The sequence below is a fragment of the Labeo rohita genome, chromosome 12 (genome assembly GCF_022985175.1).
Source record: "Labeo rohita strain BAU-BD-2019 chromosome 12, IGBB_LRoh.1.0, whole genome shotgun sequence".
Classification (NCBI taxonomy): domain Eukaryota; kingdom Metazoa; phylum Chordata; class Actinopteri; order Cypriniformes; family Cyprinidae; genus Labeo; species Labeo rohita.
Window position 1 is genome coordinate 1,255,512 of NC_066880.1, and position 21,846 is coordinate 1,277,357.

The 21,846-nt window shown below is 32.1% G+C and overlaps 1 protein-coding gene across 4 annotated transcripts in view; it reads left to right on the forward strand.

Annotated features, from left to right (window-relative positions):
- Positions 1–21,846, forward strand: part of LOC127174312 (A disintegrin and metalloproteinase with thrombospondin motifs 14) — a 70,521-nt gene that overhangs the window by 24,793 nt on the left and 23,882 nt on the right. Inside the window, exons 4-6 of one of the 4 annotated variants that reach the window (XM_051124692.1) lie at positions 3,274–3,470; positions 13,745–13,828; positions 20,293–20,449. In XM_051124692.1, coding sequence (XP_050980649.1) covers positions 3,274–3,470; positions 13,745–13,828; positions 20,293–20,449 — 438 coding nt within the window. Of the gene's footprint in view, positions 1–3,273; positions 3,471–13,744; positions 13,829–15,809; positions 16,120–16,232; positions 16,376–20,292; positions 20,450–21,846 lie in introns of those variants that run through there. The other 3 variants (XM_051124693.1, XM_051124694.1, XM_051124695.1) reach the window with 3 other exon arrangements.

The window sequence follows — 21,846 nt, forward strand, 5'->3', positions numbered from 1 at the left end:
AAATCTTAGGATTACTAAAAATTAGGATTTAAAAATGATTATAAAAATTGTACCTGTATTACTTGTAATTTAATTAATTTATTAACTTTATTATTTGTAATTTTCTATTAATTTTCTTCTTATTATTACAAAATTAGAATAAGAAAAAGAAATTAGCATTTAAGAACAGTAATAAACCGTAAAAATGTTATTTAGCATAAAAATTGTACAATTATAATTTTAAATATTATACTTGAGCATGTACGTTACTGTTACACAAATGTATAATGTTAGAATAATTTTAAAATATAAGACAAGATATATAAAGTATTTAAAATACTTATAAAATGCTTTTAAATAACAATTTCCGTATCACGATTTCCACTTAACTTTGATTAAATGTGACGTATCTGAGAATTATTGCATGAAAAATGTGATTGTTGATTCTGACCTGTACATCAATAAACTTTTTTTGTCACCGTGTATGATACGTATCTTAGCTTACACTTTGAGGTGTTGATGTTATCAATCTGTGTCACATTCTGACATCTTTGTTGACACATGAAATTGAAATCAAGCAAGCCTGCATGCAGAAGATTCAGATTTATTGCTCTGTGAATAAAGTGAAGGGTCTGAGACTCTCTCTGTGAATTTAAGTGCACGTTATTAAAGTGCTCGTACCACATGCTGAACTCAAAAGCTGCTGAACTGAAGCAGAAAGTTTGGAAGCTGTCATGGAATCACTGGAGGAAGTCAAAGATCTCTTACTATAAAAGCGCCTCGCTGGTGCCGTAAATTCTGTTCCGCTTCTGCAGACCGTCAGCGGTCGAACCGACCAGAGCATCTGCTTTCATAGGTCACATCCTGTCCAAAAACTAATAGAGAAAAAGAAAGAGATCTTTCACCTGACAGATCATGAACGGCACAACTTGTTTTTTTATCACCATCTATTGATTTCTAATATGTTGAAGTGCCGTTGAATGAGTAAGATCTTTTGTTTTGAAAAAAATTAATGCTTTCATTCATCAAGAATGCATTAAATTGATCAAAAGTGAGAGTAAAGACATTTGTAATATTACAAATGATTTCTATTTCAAATAAATGCTGTTCTTTTGGACTTTCCATTCATCTGTAAATCTGTTTCTCGAGCAGCAAATCAGCATATTGGAATGATTTCTGAAGGATCATGTGACATTGAAGACTGGAGTAATGATGCTGAAAATTCAGCTTCGATCACAGGAATAAATTTAATTTTAACATAGATTCACATAGAAACCAGATATTTCGAATTGTAATATTATTTCACAATTTTACTGTTTTTACTGTATTTTTAATCAAATAAATACATTCTTGCCATATTCATGTACTGTGTTAAAATTCAAAGAATACCAAAACTTCCTCAGTGCATGTCTTTGGAAACTTGGTGGTTTGTTCAAAACTTTTTTAGATTATTGCTTCAGGACTTCCACTAGTTAGAAATGACACTCAGACACTAAATTGTCACTTTGTCTGGTCTTCGTTTCCTGTGAAAGCCTCTCTGCATTAATTATTTACCGAGAATCCATGTCTGACTGTCCCATTTGGACAATGAAATGATGCAAGTGATATGAAATAGTGGAAGTGGTAGAAAGATGTCAGCTTGTGTTGTTTATCCGGCGATAGATGTTTCCATGTAGGTATCAGTGGACAGATTCACACGAGAGTGATGAAGAAACATGGAGAAACAGAGCGGAACACTATTGTTCGTTTGTTAGATGCAGTATGAAGTGGGGCTTGGTGATGCCATAATACAGTCTGAAAGTCTGAACACTGATTATCATAATAAACGGGAAAACCCTTGAAATGAAAGTTTTGCAGCTGTACGGCGCTTTAATGCTCCACACCTGTATCAGAGGAAGCCAGAGAGAGAATAATGATGGTCAGTAGTTTAAGTCTAGACTGGTCTGCGGCTCGTTCAGCTCTGACGTCTGTGAAATTATGGGAGAACGTCAATGTAAATACCATATGTCTCGGGTTTTATGGAGAGATGTGCCAGAGGTCTCGACGTTTTTTGCTATGATATTTACCTCGGCTGTGCCTTCCTTTTGCTGCAGTAGAATTTATGCATTTAAAGGTTTGATGTGAACATTTTTTCTTTCTGTCATTTTAGCTTTGGTTCTGCATACTGAATTCTTCATGCAAAATATAAAAAAATGTAGTCAGATGCTGGTTTAAAAGCATAAATATACACAGTGCCTACCAGGGGAATTATACTGTAGTTAACTAGAACTAAAATTATTTTAAAAATTGCTTGAAATTAAAAAACAAAAATATGAAATGAAATAAAAAAAATACAATTAAATAACTAAAACTTTAAAATGAAAAATTATAATGTATAATTCTAATGTAATATATAAATTAATATTAATAAATAAAAAAAAATCAAAATATGAATACAAATTCTAATATTATATTACTATAATAATAATAATATTAATTAATAATAATAATAATAATAATAGTGCACTAAAATAAAACTGAGTTTAACTAGTTAAACTTTTAACTACTAAAACAATAAAAGTGGACAATTTAATAACTAAAATTAAAATTGAAATGAAAATGCAAAATATAAAAATAAAAACGAACAAAATATTAATAAAAAATTACAATAGTATTTCAACTAAACTAAGATTAATACTAAAATAAGATTTTTAACTTGAGAAATAAAAATTAATAAAAAGCTATATAGACAAAAAAACTAATAAAGATAAAATAACAAACTGTAAAATTTTTTATAAAAATATATTAATATAAATATAAAAATATATTTTTAGAGCCGAAGCAAACTATTGAAAGTAAATATTCAGTCTTCAAATATTAAACTTAAAATTGACAAGTGGTTTCTTCTGCTTGTGTGCACTTCCCTTGTTCTGAAATGCAAAATTCATGCTGTTTCACACATTAAAACAGCATTTAATGTTTCACGTCTACATTAATTAGGCTGTCTTATGAATAATGTGTCTTGTGATCTGGGACGCTTCAATTTTTGTCTGTGGAGACGCCAGATGGCAAATCCTCACAGTTAAAGGGAAACGCTCCTGAAATAAAGCAGAAGTCCTTGTTTTATAATTAATGTTTATTGTTTCGTAACATTTCAGAGCAGACGGATTTCTTTTCGCAGCTTGAGCTGTTTCTGTTGACTGACGTGTCATGACTCATATTTGGGGGTTGACGAGTCTCATTCAGCAAGTTTTTAATGCAATGTCCCGTTACTAAAGCATTGTTTGCATTGCAGTAAATCTTGTGTGTTTTCAGTCACAGACTTTGGTATCGCCGAACTGCCCAACGCTCTCAACGTGCTGGAGGAGAAACTGTCAGAGACGGAGCGCAAACGCAGACACGCGAAGAAAGACAACTACAACATCGAGGTCCTTCTCGCCGTGGACGATTCGGTCGTGCGCTTCCATGGAAAAGAGCACGTGCAGAACTACGTCTTGACACTGATGAACATAGTAAGTGACTGATTTAATGAAGAAATGTACCGTAATTGCCCTCTTCAGCTAGATTTCTCGAAGCACATTTGCACAAAACAGCTTGAAAGCAACCCTGTCGTGATTACGATACCCACGGTTCACTGCTCTTGACCTCACAGCGCGCTGCTGTCGAGCACCTCTCAAACGCTGCGTCTGCGGGAGGATTACTAGAAAGAGAACGAGAGAAAAGACCTGTTGAATATGCGTCCCACCAGGTCCTGCCACCTTAATCTGCTTACGCACACCAAATCCCCCCAGTCAGATTTTCACAGGGAGCCGGTTTCACTCCGTAACTGTTACCGTTAGGATCGCGGCGGTGGGCTGATCCACACGACAGACCGGTGACTGACCTGATGGAGACCAGGGGTCATGGGTCCAACACAGACGGCCTGAAAACACACACGTGTGCAAACGCACATATATATATATATTATTAAAAATATCTCTGTCTATCTAAATATATTAAATAAATGTAATAGAGTTATACTTTATTGTCCTTTGCAGGAAATTTGTCTTTGATTTGTAGCTGCAGCAATACACAACAACAGCACAAAACAACAACACCACAATTAGTGCAGTTTACTATTTAAAATCCTAATAGATACAGGTGTAAATACAATTAAATAACTAAAACTAAAATTAAAAATGAAAATGGAAAATATAAAAATATTAATAACGTTTATAATTAATAAATGCAAAATATGAATACAAATAATAAAATATAATACACATATAATAATAATAAAACTGAGTTTAAAAGTGGCAAAACACTATTTAATAAATGAAAATAATGAAAATGTAAAATTAAAAAAACGAAACAAAATATGAATAAAAACTATAATAGTATCTCAGTGGTGCTAAAATAAGATTTCTAACTAAAACAAAAAAAGAATAAAATGTATATAGAAAAGAAAATTAAATTAAACTAAATAAAAGTAATCAAAATGGCAAAACAATTAAATAACTAAACATTTAAAAAAAATTAAAATGGAAAATATAAAAATAATAAATTCAAAACATTAATACAAATTTTAATATTATATTACTGATACTAAATTAACACTGGTGCACACAAATGATGGGTAAAATATTTATTTTAAAAATATGTTAATATAAATATATTAAAAAATATATATTTTTTTTATAGCAATGAATCCTTATAGCGATTACTTCTGTTGTATTGGAACTCTGTAACACTTCTGTGATGGCAGTAATTGATATGTATAATATATGTATAAATAATATATCTGTACATCTGTCTGTACATCTATGAAGAAAGAGAAATATAGGTATATATTTAAGAAAAGATGACCCAGATTACATTAACATCTAATTGAAAATTCATAAAAAATCTGGGAAGTGTTTTCTCCATTGTGACTTTTTTTTGGTCATTTTAACTATGCATGTTTGTGCAGTTCATTGCTTTGTATTATTTGCATTTAGCATCATTTTTCTCTGTTGTCAGCAACCTGTCAGAACAAACCTGTGACCCATTTTTGTAACCAGAGCTTTACTTTATTTCGGAGTCATTTGTGTCGTGGACGATGTTCCCGAAGGGAGGTGTTCAAGAATCTGCTCGCTTCTAGTGACAGTTTTGTCCTCAAATTATAACTAAACACACATTCATAGTCTCTGGAGTGTTCATTTGTGTGCTGAGCTTTATGGTGCGAGAGACAGTGTATAAAAAAACCCCCAAAAGAAAACGCTTTCTTTTGACTTCACAATTTTTATCATTAACCGATCAGCCAGCGTTTGCTTGTTTAGAGCAGGATTAGATCTTTAATGAAGTTTTAGACCTTTTCCTGTGGTAACACTTACAATAAGCTCTATTTGTTAATGCACGAGCTTTTTACAGCATTTATTAATCTTTCTGTTACTTAATAAAAGTGCAATTTACTGTTATCGTTGCTAATAAAACATTACTAAAACGAACAAAAATGTAAATAAAAGCAGAAAATATAAAACTATAAATTAATAAAAACTATAATAGTATTGTTAAAGCTAAAATATAGTAATATAATATGCAGTCTTTATCGTTTCCTGTATCTATGGCATACAGAAGCGAGACCAATCACTCTGCGTTTTGCGTTAAGCTCCTCTGCTCGGCATTGTGGGTGTCGTACCACCTGGAGACTGATTTCTGGACAGCGCAGAGCCTGCGGACAATGCTTGCGTTGTTGCTTGTGTTGAGAAACGGCCCAGTTTTGTCCTGCGTTGGTGTGATGCTGTACTCCGGCGAGAGATGTTCAACACCTTCATAGAACAGCTGCCTTTCTCATCATTGTACGAGCAAATCAGTGTGTGTACTTCTTATATCAGAAGCTTAGCCTCAGTCAAAACATTTGATAAGCTGCCACATGCTAAATACTACTCATTAAAGTAGATTTGAAACTTTACTGGTTGCAGGTCAATACAGTTCATGCAGGTTTGTCGCGTTATCCGTCACATTTCTGTCTCTAGGCTCCGTTCACCTCCTGTCAGAGCAGAGAAATTGTGTTTTCACATGCAGGTGGCTGTCAGATGTTCACGTTAGCCTGTGACTGATGGCCTGACATGTGTATGTGTGTCCTGTAGAGACTGAGACGGCTTTCCAGAGCTGCAGCTGAGCTCACTCAGGCCTTTTGGCGTAAATAAACACAAACGAGCCTCTCGCAAAAGTCGTCGGACAGGGTCGCACCTCATAAATTCGCAAACAGGTTCACAAATAAGGAAAGCGCACGCTTTCATCACGTTTGCGTGTCTGCTTTGGCTCTGACATCAATCTACAGGACACTTGAAAGAGACATCAGTGCACGTGTGGATCAGAACATCCGCTCGCATCTTTCCAGGCAAGTGTCAGCATGGTGGGATGGTAATTGCATCATGCCGAGTGAGCGACCCAAACCTGGATGTAGTTACAGTCTGTGTGCGTTTTCCAGATGGAGGAAGAGTTTTTTAGCTAGTTGTGACGTTTAAAGTTTATTGTGTCACTTGACTTACAGAAACTGGCTTTTTCATATCCTGAATTGTTAAATAGATCTCCTTTTTAATGCACATTCATGGTTGCATTGTGAACGCTTTGTCTGTTATATTTACACTGCGGTGTGTCTTTGTGATTGTGCACAAAAACATAACTCAGAATAAAGTGCATTCCTGTAACTCACACAGTATAGCATGGAGCCAGCAACGCCAACGTCATGGGTTTGATTCCCAGAGAATGAATGAACTTCGTTAAATATGCACCTTAAAGGAATAGTTCACCCAAAAATGAAAATGTGCTTACCCTTAAGCCATCCAAGATTAGGATGAGTTTGTTTCCTGATTTTGCTCTATTTCGTCGTCAAAAATAGTCTGAAACAAGTCACAACAGAGCTGCTGCACATCTCCATTCAAACACAGCAGTGTTTTGTTTTTGAATGAATGTACATTTTTAAACTAGTGAGTCAATGATTCAATTTCCGATTCATAAAGAGAGTCACTTGCTTGATTCCTGAATGAATCAGCCATTCGAACGAATCAAATGAATGATTCAGTAATTAAATCAGTGACCTGTTGCCACCTACTGGCAGTTTTAATTTCATTTCTTAAGTATCTTTTCAGTTATTTAAATCATTTAATATTTATGTTTTCAAATTGTTATATTTAAAACATTAATCCCAACCTGAGTTTATGAATTTGACTGCACTCATGCCACCTCTGAGCCTCATTCTATAAACCACTTTTGTGTTTTCTGTGCCACCTCTGTAGTACAAATTAATTTTGTCAATACTGATTTATTTTGATTGGTAACTTATTCTACTTGTTCTTATTCTGTTGTTTAATTAAAGAAACAGTCCAAACAGCTGATGTTTAAAGTGTTAGTATGGATTATGGACTCGTATTTTAGTTACAAATGTCTTAATAGTGGATTTGTTTCAGCTTTTGTCTTCTCAAGATGTGAACTGATGGACTGGAGTGGTGTGGATTATTTGTGGATTATTGTGATGTTTTAATCGGCTGTTTGGACTCTCATCCTGACGGCACCCGTTCACATGCATTGGTGAGCAAGTGATGAAATGACACATTTTTCCACATCTGATGAAGACACAAACTCATCTCAGGGCTCTACGCTTACTTTTCTAACTTAAAAAATTTGACTCCTTAAAGTGATTTACAGAGGAACTTTGTTTTTTCTAACTTTATTAAATGTCATCTTTTATGTCAGTTCTTTTACGCCTTTTATCAAATTCATAAACTCATGTTGTTTTAAATATAACATTTTGAATACAGAAATATTAAATGATTTAAATAACTGAAAAGATACTTTAAAAATAAAATTAAAACTGCCAGTAGGTGGCAGCAAGTCACTGATTTAATCACTGAATCATTCATTTGATTCGTTTGAATGGCTGATTCATTCAGGAATAAAGCAAGTGACACTCTTTACGAATGGGAAATTGACTCATTGACTCACTATATTCATTTCAAAATGCACGTTCATTCATAAACAAAACAGCGCTGTGTTTGAATGGAGATGTGCAGCGGCTCAGTTGTGACTTGTTTCAGACTATTTTTCTGGCAATAGTGTTATAGTCAGACAATGCAAGTCACTTAATATTAACTTCTTGTTTATTTAACTGTTGTATTAAATCAGTATCTCATTAAAAAACTCGTTTAAAGCTGTCACTCATCTTAGTTCATTGCGATCTCACAAAGTTCCATTATAATCAAATAAGTTCTCTACACTGCACAGTCAATCTCTTATTTACAATCTCTCTACACTTTGTTTATGAAAGGATTGGTTTGATATGTCTGTGATGCATTACTCAACGTTGCAAAAACACACATTGAAGCTCCCCAAAGTGCAAACACAAATATGCTGATCGGGTCACTCGCACGTGGTGCTCCTAAATAATTTTTCATAGTCGCACGCAGTAGTTTTTAGTCACAAATGGTTTTGGTTGGCCAATTTTGAAGTTTTTATTTTTAAAATGAACTGTTCCTTTAAATGCAATGCAAGTTGCTTTGAATAAGTGTCTGCCAAGTACATAAAAGTGTAATGTACATGTAAACAAGTTTCCTTTTCAGCTGATGTCACTTTGCATTTCTGATTTTTGATACATTGAAAGTCAGTTGGGTTCAATGTTGCTTGTCACTTCCTGTACTGCATATTTTCCGTTAAATTACCAAGTTTGCTCGGAAATGTCGTATTGCTAAAGTAAAACTGTTTGTGAGTGTTACCACAATAGAGATTCGTGTGATAGGATAGCTTTTTTAATCCTTCCAATTAGTGTTTTTCAGATAGTCAAGTTCTCAGAACTCATTAGATCAGACGTGATTGAAGTGGCCGGTGAGTTTATTTGTGCTCTGGAAGAGGAGATGACAACACAGGCTGAGCGGAGCGAACATGATGTTGTGATTAAGTATGATTACTCGTAATGTTCGAAGGGCACATGGTTAGAAATGTTGCTGCAGAAGCGCTTCACGGTGTCATCGCTCTAATGGCTTTTAATTAGTTCTTCGAAGTGCTTTGTTTAGGTTAACATTAATACTGCTCCAGAGTCAAGTGCAGGATTTGTTCCTTTCAGTTTACGTTTATTAAAGTAGTGAAACAGACGTACAGCGCTTTGAAGTGCAGGTTAAAGGATCATACCGTGACAAAGGCTACTTGTTTTGCATGCTTAAGAGAGTGTGCAGTTATAATTTTTTCTCATTTAGTGTACCTTTGGTACAATTAAAAATCTAATTTTTGAGATTAATCTCTAGTTATTTTTTTGATGATAACTTTGGTTGTGATTAAAAAAAAAAAAAATTCTATTCCTGCCTAAAATTATATCAGTAATAAAAACATAATAAAATTATTATTTAAAAAAATAAGAAGAAGAATTATTATTTATTAAAAAATATTTGAGTAATATGATTTATTTATTTATTTTTATAATTACTAAATAAACCAAAAATAGGCTTTCTAGAACTGCAGATGAGCTCACTTGGGTCTTTAATAAGTCTCCAGTGAAGGTTGATTATTATTATTATTTATTATTATTATTATTATTACTAAATTGAAAATAATAATAATATAATATTATATATATATATATATACAATTTAATTTTTTTAAACAAGCAAGTTTTCTTGTGAAGGTTTATTATTATTATTATTATTATTATTATTATTATTATTATTATTATTATTGTTTTTATTATTATTAATTATTATTACTATTATTGTTGTTGTTGTTGTTATTATTATTTATTATTATTTTTTTATTATTGTTATTATTACTAAATAAATATAAAATATTATAGGCTTTCCAGAACTAATAATATTCTATTATTTCACTGCAAACTAGGAAGCGTATTTAAGAAAAATATAAGAAATATAATAATAATATTTATAAGCAATTTGGTTTTTAAATGGTTCATTTTAATTTTCTTTATTTTTTTCATGTACTAAAATAACTAAAACTAAGACTGAAATAAAAATGAATGAGAGCTATATAGATATATTAAAATAAAATAAAAATAATAATAAAAATAACAAAAACAAAACTAATCACAATACTAATATTTATGGCTGTTTTAGTTTCCTAATTTTCAGATGTTTGATTGATTTTTCACTTTAAATCATGCAGCAAATGTTTATTTATCTAAACCACAGCCTTTTTCGATTTGATAGTCACACTAAGCTTTCATAATTTTGGGTTTAATTCAATTAATTGTGCAGCTCTGTTTTAGTTCATCATGCTTTTTTTGGACAGTTTTTGGTATTGTGTTCCAATGTGTGTTGTCCTCCTCTGTTTTGTACTGATTTTCTCTTCAGTATGTGGAAAAACTGCAAAACGTGAGCTGCGGTAAAGCAGGAGTGCTTTTAAAGGTGACTTTATCAAGAGGACGGAAACTAAAGAGGATTTAACTCAACTGATTCCTCCCACGTTATCTTACCCATATTCCCCAAGCTGATCTTCAATCTTCACCGCTGTTAAATTTCAGCCACACAGAGCCAAACCAGCATGAGGCACAAAAACAGAACCTGGAGGAAACGACGGCTGTGCGTTTAACCAGAATGCATTTGTAAACTCCATGACCTCGGCTGCAGGATCAAGTGTTTGAATGTTCTGTCTTTCCTGATATATGGAAAAAAGATCATGGCTGTTTTCCCTCTGGCTGCGTGCGCCGCGCTCGAAGCCGTGGTTGTGCTGACATGTCTTGCGGACGGTACGGCAGCGATTGAACACGTCCAGATTGATGCAGCGTGGAGTTTTGTTTAAATTCCACATCGGGGGCTCATTAACTGCGTGCCACGCGTCAGACTTTGAGCCCAAACGGCATTTTTTGTAGGTCAGACATTTTTGCCATTGCATAATAATAAACTGTGGTGAAGTGCACTGCTTTATTAAAAAAAGACGATGCGCGACATTCCCACAGAATCGAATTAAATTTTAGAGTTTAAAGGAATCCTTAGTTTCAGTTTTGTCACTTTTTTTTATATGTGTCCTGGCCAAGGTTATTAAAGTCAACTCAAAATAAATTAATAACACATTTTTTTAACATTAATAGAATGTAATTAAAAAACTTAAACTTTTGTTATTTTAGTTAGCTACCAAGGCTACATTTCTCTTTTTTTTTCATTTATTTTTCTTCATGTGCTAAAATAACTCAAACTGAAATTGAAATAAAAATGAATGAAATCTATATAGATATATTAAAGTAAAATAAAATAAAATTTATATGAAAACAGAATGCAATATAAGTAAAAAAATAAAATATAAAATGAAAAGTAATTAAAAATAATAAAAACCGTAACTGTATGTCAATGATACTACAATAACATCAGCATTTTGAGTCTCATTTTAAACGCCAGTACGCAAATGTAATAATTGTCTAACGCTTGACGTATTTCTGTGTGAAATAATATATACTGTATTTTTTAATGTTGTTGAAAGAAGTCTCTTGTGCTCACCAAGGCTGCATTAATTCTTAATATTATGAAATATTATTACAATTTAAAATAGCTGTTTTCTATGTGAATATATTGTAAAATGTAATTTATTCCTGTGATCAAAGCTGAATTTTTAGCATCATTACTCCAGTCTTCAGTGTCACATAATCTTTCAAAAATCTATTCTAGGTTACATGAAGAAAAAAAAATGAGGTTGAGTGATTTATTTCATTGGAAGTACAGTTAATTTTGTCAAACCTCATGATATTAGATTGAGCTGAATAAGCGAATGGACCGCAGAAAAAACTCATTATAACCCACCCTTGTGGCGACACTGAGAGTGCAGCGTTTATGTGTTACATATGTGTAACATGAGTAATTTCCGAACATAACGACATGTGAAATCGAGCTTGTGCATCTCCGAGGTGTTCAATTGTGTCGGGTGGTCTGGCGTGTCTGTGTTTTAAGCGTCCGCCAGAATAATGTTCCTCCGGAAACAGAAATCTCTCGACAGTCTGTGTGTTTCCAGCTGTGTTTGTCAGGCCGTTTTTCATGTCACACTCCCTGCGTTACAGTTCACACACCTGCAGGACGTCGCCCGAAGCAAGTCATTAAACAACGTTCATTCACTTTTCTACATCCTGAGAGACTAAACAATCATGCTGCCGTTGTTTTCGTCGCAAACGCTTTGTAAACTAAAACTACGTATTAAAGTTGATTTTGTGCAGCATTTGTGATTCAGACATGCAATTAATTAGCTGGCAGCCACCCAGAACATGTTCGCAATCTTGCATTGGCAAGCATCGCTCATCGTTTCCTTCAGAAATAAAAAAAAAAAATCTAATTATAGTTTGTGTTGGTGGTGCTGTGATGGTTACGTAATATGGTACTGAAAGATGCCATTGTCTTTGCTTGATACTCCAAGTTACCTTAAAGAGTACTATGGCATAACTATAGTGGCGTTTGGGACTGTTTGGTTAGTGCAAGTTCATTCCTGGAGGATTTACACTAGTGAGTTGTTTGCATTAGTGTTGACTTTCATTTCTTTGGTGATTGTTGACAGCTGTGTTTGTCTAGATTGATCTTTAAATGTGACAGACTTCATAACCCCAAACCACAGACTCAACGCTCCAGAAAAACACAGAAATATGAGCTGTTGGCGTTTTAAAAACTAAAACTGAAACAGCAAATAAAACCATTAAAAACATTTGTTACTTAAACATTACTAGCATTACAGTATTTAAAAAAAAATACTCATGAGCAAAATTAAATTTATGACTTTTTCCTGTAGTTTTGTTTTTGCATTTATTTATTGTGTATTCTATTTACTTTTTTTCCCAGGCAAATGTTCTTCTGTTTGTTTGCTATAATCTCTGTAAATGACTGTATTTTTTTTCTGTAATTAAAAAAACCCCAAAACAAATCAAACTCAGTAGTCAGGAGTAAAATGTTTTTTTTTGTTGTTGTCTTTTTGACTTTTTTCGTGAGTTCTGCATAATTGGTGTAAAGATTTAGATTTACAGTAGATTTACGTTTTTTTCTGTAGAGTTTGTTATTCATCAGATCCAGAAAAAAACATGCATTACTTAAACATTATTAAATTAAAAATGACAAAAATAGCTCAAATTAAACATGAAATTAAATGAATAAAAACTATATGGACATATTTTTTAAAAAATTACTAATAGTGATAAAAACACACCTAAATTGCTTAAACTTTAACTAAAATTAATTAAAAGAGAAAAAAAATGATTCAAAAATATTAATTAAAACTACAATAGTAAGTCTCAATTATATTAAAATAATACTGATTGGCTTTACAGAGCTAAAAAAAAAAAATACTCGAGCGAAATTAAATTTATTTATTAATTTATTTGATTTATTTCTATTTACTTTTTTTTTTCCTTGTTTTTCCAGGCAAGTGTTTTGCTGTTTGTATGCTATGATCCCTCTTTAAACGACTGTAATTTTTGATTATTTATACTTTAATTTAAAAAATATTAAACCTGTTGGCGCCAACAGCCTTGTGATTAGTACGCCGACATACAGCACAACTGTGCTCGTGGCGACCCAAGTTCGAACCCCGTCTCAAGGTCCTTTGCCGATCCTGCTCCCCTCTCTCCGCCCAGTACTTTCCTGTCGTCTCTCTACTGTCCTGTCAATTAAAGGCACAAAAAAGAAAAAATCTAACTCAGTGGTAAAATGGTTTAATTTGGTCAGCTGTTTTAATTTGGACTTTTTCAGTCAATTCAGCATAACTGGTATAAAGTTTTAGATTTACAGTATAGATTTAGATTCAGATTTTACATTTTCTGTAGAGTCTTTTATTCATCAGATCTTTTGTGCGTCCACAGGTTGATGAAATCTATCACGACGAGTCTCTGGGAACCAACATCAACATTGTGCTGGTCCGAATGATCCTGGTGGGATATCGTCAGGTAAGCATTGAGTGTAAACGCTTGTTAAAACAGATATTTTCATTTTCACTGAGTTGAGCCTCTCTTCATGCCATGCTTCTTCATAGTGTATTGTAAACAATAATAGATTTTGTGGGGCAAAAAAATTCTGTTTCAACTTTATTCATTTTAAAATAGTACTGGAGTTGCTGGTGTGTCAGTGCATTTGTTTACGAGCTGATGGATCACCGGCAGCAGGTATTGTACGTTTGACAAACTCAGGAGACAGACTTTATTAAAGCGGCTTTGTTAAAGCGTAGTGTGAAATAGTAGAGAGGTTATTTGGCTTAAAACTAGCCATCTGGAAGACGTCACTGCTGTGGTGTTTGATCAGTAGCAGAGTGTGGATTTAATGAACCACCAGCTGGCAAACACACTCCAATATCAGAGAACAATTAAATAACCTGCTTTCACACCTGTTTGCAGCTGGAGACAGAAACAGAAGCTAATAAAGAGAAACTGAGCTTGACAAACATTCTGTATTACATAAATAAAGTACAGTTAATGGAGTTGTTTTTGACTGAACTGTCTCCAATGTCCAACTTTATTAGCTTTTCACAATGTTAATATTTTTTTTTTTGTATGTCATCCAAACGCGATTCTTCTGTGACTATGATTCAGTTTTGTTTAGAGTCTCTAAAGGGACATGATGATGGAAAGAAAAAAGATATTTTAGTGTACCGGTGTTCAGCCTTTATGTTTACTTTGCATTCTCCCTCTTTGCTAACAAAATGTAAATGCATATATAAATGCATTTATTGGGAATGCAAAATGTTGCTAAATGAAATGAAAGTGCAAAACATTTGAAAGTTAATGCAAAATTTATCAGTTAATTAAAAACATTTTGTGAGTGAACCCAAAACATTAAAATGTCAATGCAAAATTAATTGGGGGAATGCAGAAATTTTGTAAAAAATGCAAACGTTTTGTAAGTCAAACCAAAAAAACTTTTATGTTAATGCAGAATTAATTGGGGGAAATGCAAATGTTAAATAAAATGCAAAAATGAAATTAAATTAAAAATAATTGGAAAAAAGCAGAAATGTTGTAAGTAACACAAAAGTTTTGTAAGTGAGTGCAAAAGATTTGAATGTAAATGTAAAATTTATCAGGGAAATGCAAAAGATTTGTAAGTGAACATAAAGTTTCCTGGGGAACACAAAAGTCAATCCAAAAAATGTGAATGTCAATGCAAAACTTGTCGGGGAAAAGCTAAATTTTGCATGTAAACCCAAGAGATTGAAATGTCAATGCAAAATTATTTGGGGGAATGCAGAAGTTTTTATAAGTCAAACCAAAAATAATTATGGCAATGCATAATTTATCAGAGAAACAATAGATGTGAACACAATAGATGTGAAAGTTAATGCACAGTTTATCAGGGGAGTGAAAATGTTTTGCAAGTGAACGCAAAAGATTTGAATGTTATTACAAAAATGATCAGGTTAACACAGGTGTTTTGCAACAAGTGCAAAAGTTTTTTAAGTCAAAGCAAAAACTTTGAATGTTAACGCAAAATTTACTGGCAGAAAAAAAATATTTTGAAAGTGAATGCAAAAGTTTTGCGAGTGAACACAAAGGATCTGAATGTGAACACAAAGTTTCATAAGACACAAAGAACAAAAACATTGAAATATTTTCTTTAATAGACTTGCAAACAAACCAACCGCTTCGTGAGCTGATACGTTGAAAGGAAACACTGATGTAAAAGAATGATTGTTCCCATATTGTGTAACTATCAGCAAACCGCCTACGCAGCTCAATTTGAAGCTCTCTTATTTTCTATGCTTTTTAAAAGCAGCAGAAAGAGCTGTGGAGATGTACTGAGTTACAAGTATTCATTTTCCCTTCTAGATGTAGTGAAGTATAGTCGTAAGTGTTCAGAAATCTATTTCTTTGTTTTTGTACATTCTCTATACGTATTCAGTGCTGAGCTGTGCTGTCAGTCAAACAAAGCTTTTAAATTTTACGTTTGTGTTTCAGCCCTTGAGAGATTGTACAGGTGTGTGTGAATGTGTCTAAAAATGCCTGTAGTTAAGGTGTAGGATTAGGGTAAGGGATAGAAAATACAGTTTGTACAGTAGGAAAACCGTCATGTCTATGGAGAGTTCCTGTAAACCACATATGTAAGTGTGTGTGAGTGTTTGTGTGTGCTGGTGTCCTGATTCCCAGCAGGGATGAGTGTTTTCCGCTCTGAAGGATGAATGCTGACACCCTGCGCCAGCAGGAATCCAGCGACACGCCAATCCCGCGCGCGTGTGGCCTCATTAGACGTGAGACGCTGCATTAATTCATTACAGCAGATTGTCTTTCTGTACATGACACTTTGTATTCTGTTAACTCTTTCATGTGAAATGTGTGTTTAATTTTCATTGCATTATTCAAGCAGATTGCATTTTGCTCTCATGTATAAACATGGGCTCCACACGTCCTTCATGCTCACCTTCAGCACTTCTGGAATTGGCTGGAAGCTGCAAAAATACTAGTGACAAAGAACATTCATTGAGTTTGACAACTTGCAAAGCACAAGTGAGTGTCTGCTTCATTAAGTGATTAGTTTTGTTCATATGCTGCTGTCATAAAAATATATTAAAAACTGAAACACTAAGATTTTTTCCCCAAATTTTTTTCTTAAATTATGCTGATATTATTATGGGAGGAAAAAAGCATTTTTACTAGTTGGCTTTTGGACTTCAGTATATAATGGCAGTATATGTAAAAAAATATTTAAATGTTTTAATGGTATCCAAATTGAATAAATAAATTAATAAAGAAGACTAGTTTACAGTTATTTAATAATTTACAGTTTTTTAAATTTTGAAAATGTTTTTGCACTGTGAATCAATAGAATTTACCACCTTATTGTAAATTAATTATCCTTTTTTTTGTTATTTTTAATACCTGTAAACTGTCTTAAAATATATTCTAAAATAGTAGAAATTAAATTTATGCATACATCATTCTGTAATGTTTTATGTAATAATTTCTTAATACATAATATTATAAATAATTATCTATTAATAATGCACCATCAGCTGCCAATTTGCAAAAAAAAAGTCAATTATTTATTCTATATTTTATTTTTAATACACTTAAAATGTCTTAAAATACATCCTTAAATAGTGTTAATATATTATGTAGATGTTATGTTATATATTAATTAAAAATGATGAATAATTATATAAATTAATACAACTTTAAATAATAAAATAATAATAAAATAAATATTCTTTACTTTAAAACCCTCAAAATGCCTTAAAATATATTATAAAATAATATTAATATATTATGTATATAGTAAACAATATTTTAATGTATTATAAAATCATGTATAATATTATAAAAAATTATATATTAACAATGTACCATTAGCTGCCAATCTGCAAAAAAAGTAAATTATTTATGCTATATTTTATTTTCGATACGCTTAAAATATATTCTAAAATAGCGATGTATTATATTATATTATATTAATTCATAATTATAAGTATATAAATGAATAAAAATGAATACAATTTTAAATAATAAAATAAATATTTTTTTTATATTAAAACTCTCAAAAAATAACAATAAACTAATATTAATATATTATCTATATATTAAACAGTATTAGAATTTACTATATAATCATGTATAATATTATAATAATTATATATTAATAATGTACCATTAGCTGAAAAAAAAATAATAAAAGGAAATTGTAAATTATTTATTCTATATTTTATTTTTAATACCCTTAAAATATCTTAAATATATCCTAAAATAGTGATAAAATATTATGTAGATATATTATATTAATTGATTAATTAATTCATTAAAACGCTCAAAATGTCTTACAATATATCATAAAATAATATAAATGTATTATGTATATATTAAACAATATTATAATTTCATGATGTGTTAAAAAATCATGTATTAGTATATTTTAAATAATTATACAATGTGTGCTGTTGAATGAGATGAGATGAGAGATGTGTCTGTGTAAAGCGTGTGTGCTGATGATTGATGATTATTGTGTGTGTCGTGGATCAGTGACTCTGCTGTGTTTAGTCTGTTGGGTCACAGTGAGATGTTGGTATATTTTGGAAGCTGAACAGAAAGCCAGTCAGTCATCGAATTTCAGCTTCGGCTCGGTCTCAGATGGATTTTGACCGGCGGGTATTCATGCTAAACAAACAGCCAAGTGTCCTCAAATACCCGCCGTCCTCCCAGAGGATCTCTGGAGCTCAGAGACCTAATGGAGCTTTCGCATGTTTCCTGGAAGTGTCTCAGATGTTTCTGCTAAAAATCCTCAGGAGAAATAAAAATACAACAATGACTTAATCCAGTCCAGTTAAGAGTACAGCGCTCTAAAACTGATTGTGGAGCAGCTCAGATCATTAGTTGATAAATGCTTTTTATCATGCAGTAATTGATGCTCAAATCACTATTTTATGTCCATGTATTTAGACAGTAGTGGTGTAATAAGCCAGATAACGTAGAGGCGGTCGGTCTGCTGGAGCATCAGAGCACTAATCATCCAGTCAGGGTTTATTTAGTGATAACTTTATTTGTTTAAACCGTCTTTGTGATCACACAGACTTCAGAGGAGGAGAACGTTTGTGAAGCAGATCAGAGTGATGCTTTGATGCATCGCTCAGTTTCTCATATGGTAATGATCACCGCATGTAGTTAAGACTCCAGACTCATGTTTGTTTTGATGTTTAGTCTGGTCTGGACCGGAGCTTCTCAACCGGTTTTGCTGCAGGACATCAAGTGGCGACACAGCACCGAAAGTGTTCCGAATGCAGAAATGTAACATGATTTATAATAATTCAAAGCACGTTATGGCGCTTATTTATTCCTGCTGCTTGTATTTAATGTAGTCTTGCTTTTCTTATACTATGTGGGTTTGCTTATGTGAGGATGATGGCATGTCAACCAAACTGACCATGTTGACGTCAGGGTTATTATCGTTAACTAAAACCTTAAAAAATGCATTTTCATTTCACTTTAGATTAAATACATGTGAACTAAAATAATAAAAAAAAAAAACTTATTTTATTGCCAAGGCAACATTTCTCATTTTCATTTGAAGTATTTTAAAAACAAAAAACACTGGATAAAAAGTCAGGTCACATTTATTTATTGTTAGAACGAACGTGACATTATTCTGCTCAGGTAAGTTCAATGTGGATTCAATTCAGTTCAATAGCAATGTCAGTTTTGCAACGTTAATCAGTTATAGCTGAAATGAATTTGTTTAAGCAGTGTTGTTATTTAGCATTATTCATTAGACGTTTGCCTAATAACATGAGCTTTTACTGAGTGACAATTTTTTGCAGAAATACCATGTAGTTTGATTTGGATGCAACCCTTGACATAAAATGTCTATTTTGATCAAATTATTATATATTACTTTGACTATAAAATAAAGAGCTGAATTATTTTTTTTGTTTTATTTTATTTTACCTGTCTGCCATTTTTGGGCAACAACATTTTACTTTACTTTACTTTACTTTACTTGACCTGTCTGCCATTTGTGGACAACAACTTTTATTTTATTTTATTTTATTTTATTTTATTTTATTTTATTTTATTTTATTTTATTTTATTTTATTTTATTTTACCTGTCTGCCATTTTTGGGCAACAACATTTTACTTTACTTTTATTTTACTTTACTTTACTTTACTTTACTTTACTTTACTTGACCTGTCTGCCATTGTTTTGTTTTCTTTTGTTTTGTTTTGTTTTTATCAAAAATTATTTTATTTTATTTTATTTTACCTGTCTGCCATTTTTGGGCAACAACACTTTACTTTACTTTATTTTACTTTACTTTACTTTACAGCAACTTTTTTTTTATTTGACCTTTGCCATTTGTGGACAACAACTTTTATTTTATTTTATTTTATTTTATTTTATTTTATTTTACCTGTCTGCCATTTTTGGGCAACAACACTTTACTTTACTTTACTTTACTTTACCTGTGGGCAGCATCTTTTTTTTATTTTATTTTACTTTACTTTAATTATTTTATTTTATTTTATTTTATTTTATTTTACCTGTCTGCCATTGTTTTTTTTATTATTTTATTTTATTTTATTTTATTTTATCATACTATATTTTACCTGTGTGCCATTTTTGGGCAAGAGCTTTTTACTTTACTTTACCTGTCTGCCAATTTTGGGCAACAACTTTCATTTTATTTTATTTTTTATTTTTTATTATTATTATTATGATTATTATGATTATTATTTAAATTTTATATATAATTATTTTGCTTTATTAAATATTTTATTTTACCTGTCTGCCTTTTTTTTGGCCACCCAAATTTTATTAGATTTTATTTTTTATTGTATTTTATTTTTACTTATTTTAATGGTTTCAACCCTCTAGTATAGTCTATTATAGACTAAAATGTTTTTTTTTTCCCCCGGTTTGTTGTTTTCTGTGTTTCCAGTCCATCAGCCTGATTGAGCGCGGGAATCCGTCCCGGAGTCTGGAGCAGGTGTGCCGCTGGGCGAACACCCAGCAGAGGCTCGACCCCGAGCACGCCGAGCATCACGACCACGCAATCTTCCTCACCAGGCAAGATTTTGGTCCCGCAGGTATGCAAGGTACTGTGTTTCTCTCGATCGAGGCTGTGCAGAGTAAGTGCTTCTTTCTGCTTCTGTTCTCCAACGGTTGGCATCCAGATGCCCGGGACGCTGGTCAGGATCGACCATCAAACATCAGCTAATCTGATTCCAGACCATGTAAACTGGGCATCGGTGCCAACCTGTAGCAACCAAAAATACTCTTTGACCGCCACGTTGCGAAGGAGAGTTTTTGGCATGTAGAGGAAAAGAAACATCTTTATTACTACAGTAGCTATGCACTCAGCAATACTAATATTCCTAGTTTTTTGGTTATAAAGTTTCTTTTCTAGATAGTTTGGTGAAATTTCTTGTGTTTCACCAAGTTGAAGTTCTTCTTGCATGCATGCTATTTAAAGGGAAAGTTCACCCAAAATGTTTGCCATCATTTGCTCACCCTCAACTTTTATGAATTTTTTTCTTGTTTTGAACACAAAAAAAGATATTTTTTTAAAAGGATGTTAGCAACCAAACTGTTGACGGTAGCCATTGACTTCAACAGTATTTCTTTCCATGCTATGGAAGTCAGTGGCTACCGTCAGCTGAGGGTGAGTAAATGGTGACAGAATTTTCATTTTTTGGGTGATATCCCTTTAAAATAAGAAGATTAAATAATCTTTAGTAGTATTAGTAGTAGTTATAGTTGATTAACTTGGCATCTTAGTCATGATAGACAGCAAATTTAATTTGTTGTAAATAAAAACGAGTCTGTGAGGGACTAATTTGCAATCTGTTCAAAGGATTGAGCCATTGTGCAATTTTGTAATTTGGTGTTAATCAATTGATGAAACATTGAAAATGCATACCAAAAAAATTATATATATATAAATAAATAATTAGAAAACACAAAAATGAGAGAAAATAGACTAACTGTGCATATATTGTCACAGCCTCATTTTCATTCACATCAACATCAAATATTGAGTTGACTATGACTAAGATCCATAACTGATATCTTAGAATTACATTAAACTGCTATTTGAGAAAGATGTGTTAACTTCATGTAAACATGATTCAAATTCTGAACGTTTTATCTGTTTTATCAAAAACAGTTGTGTTTAATAGATGGAGTGTTTGATCTGTGTGAGGCAGTGTTTAGTATCATTGGTATGTTATTATAGTTTTTGGTAATAGTTTTAATTAGATTTTACTTTTAATTTTTGTTTTCATTTAAATTTTTGTTCAACTTTTAGTAATGTTTATTTTTAAGTAGCAAAGTTTTAATAGCTTTATTTAATTAGTTTTTGATTTGTAAATACATCTATATTGCTTTTATTAATATATATATATATATAAATATTATTATTATTATTATTAAGAAATTATGGCTTGCTTAAAATACAGCAGCACCAAAAACATGATTGTTCTTCTATTGTGTA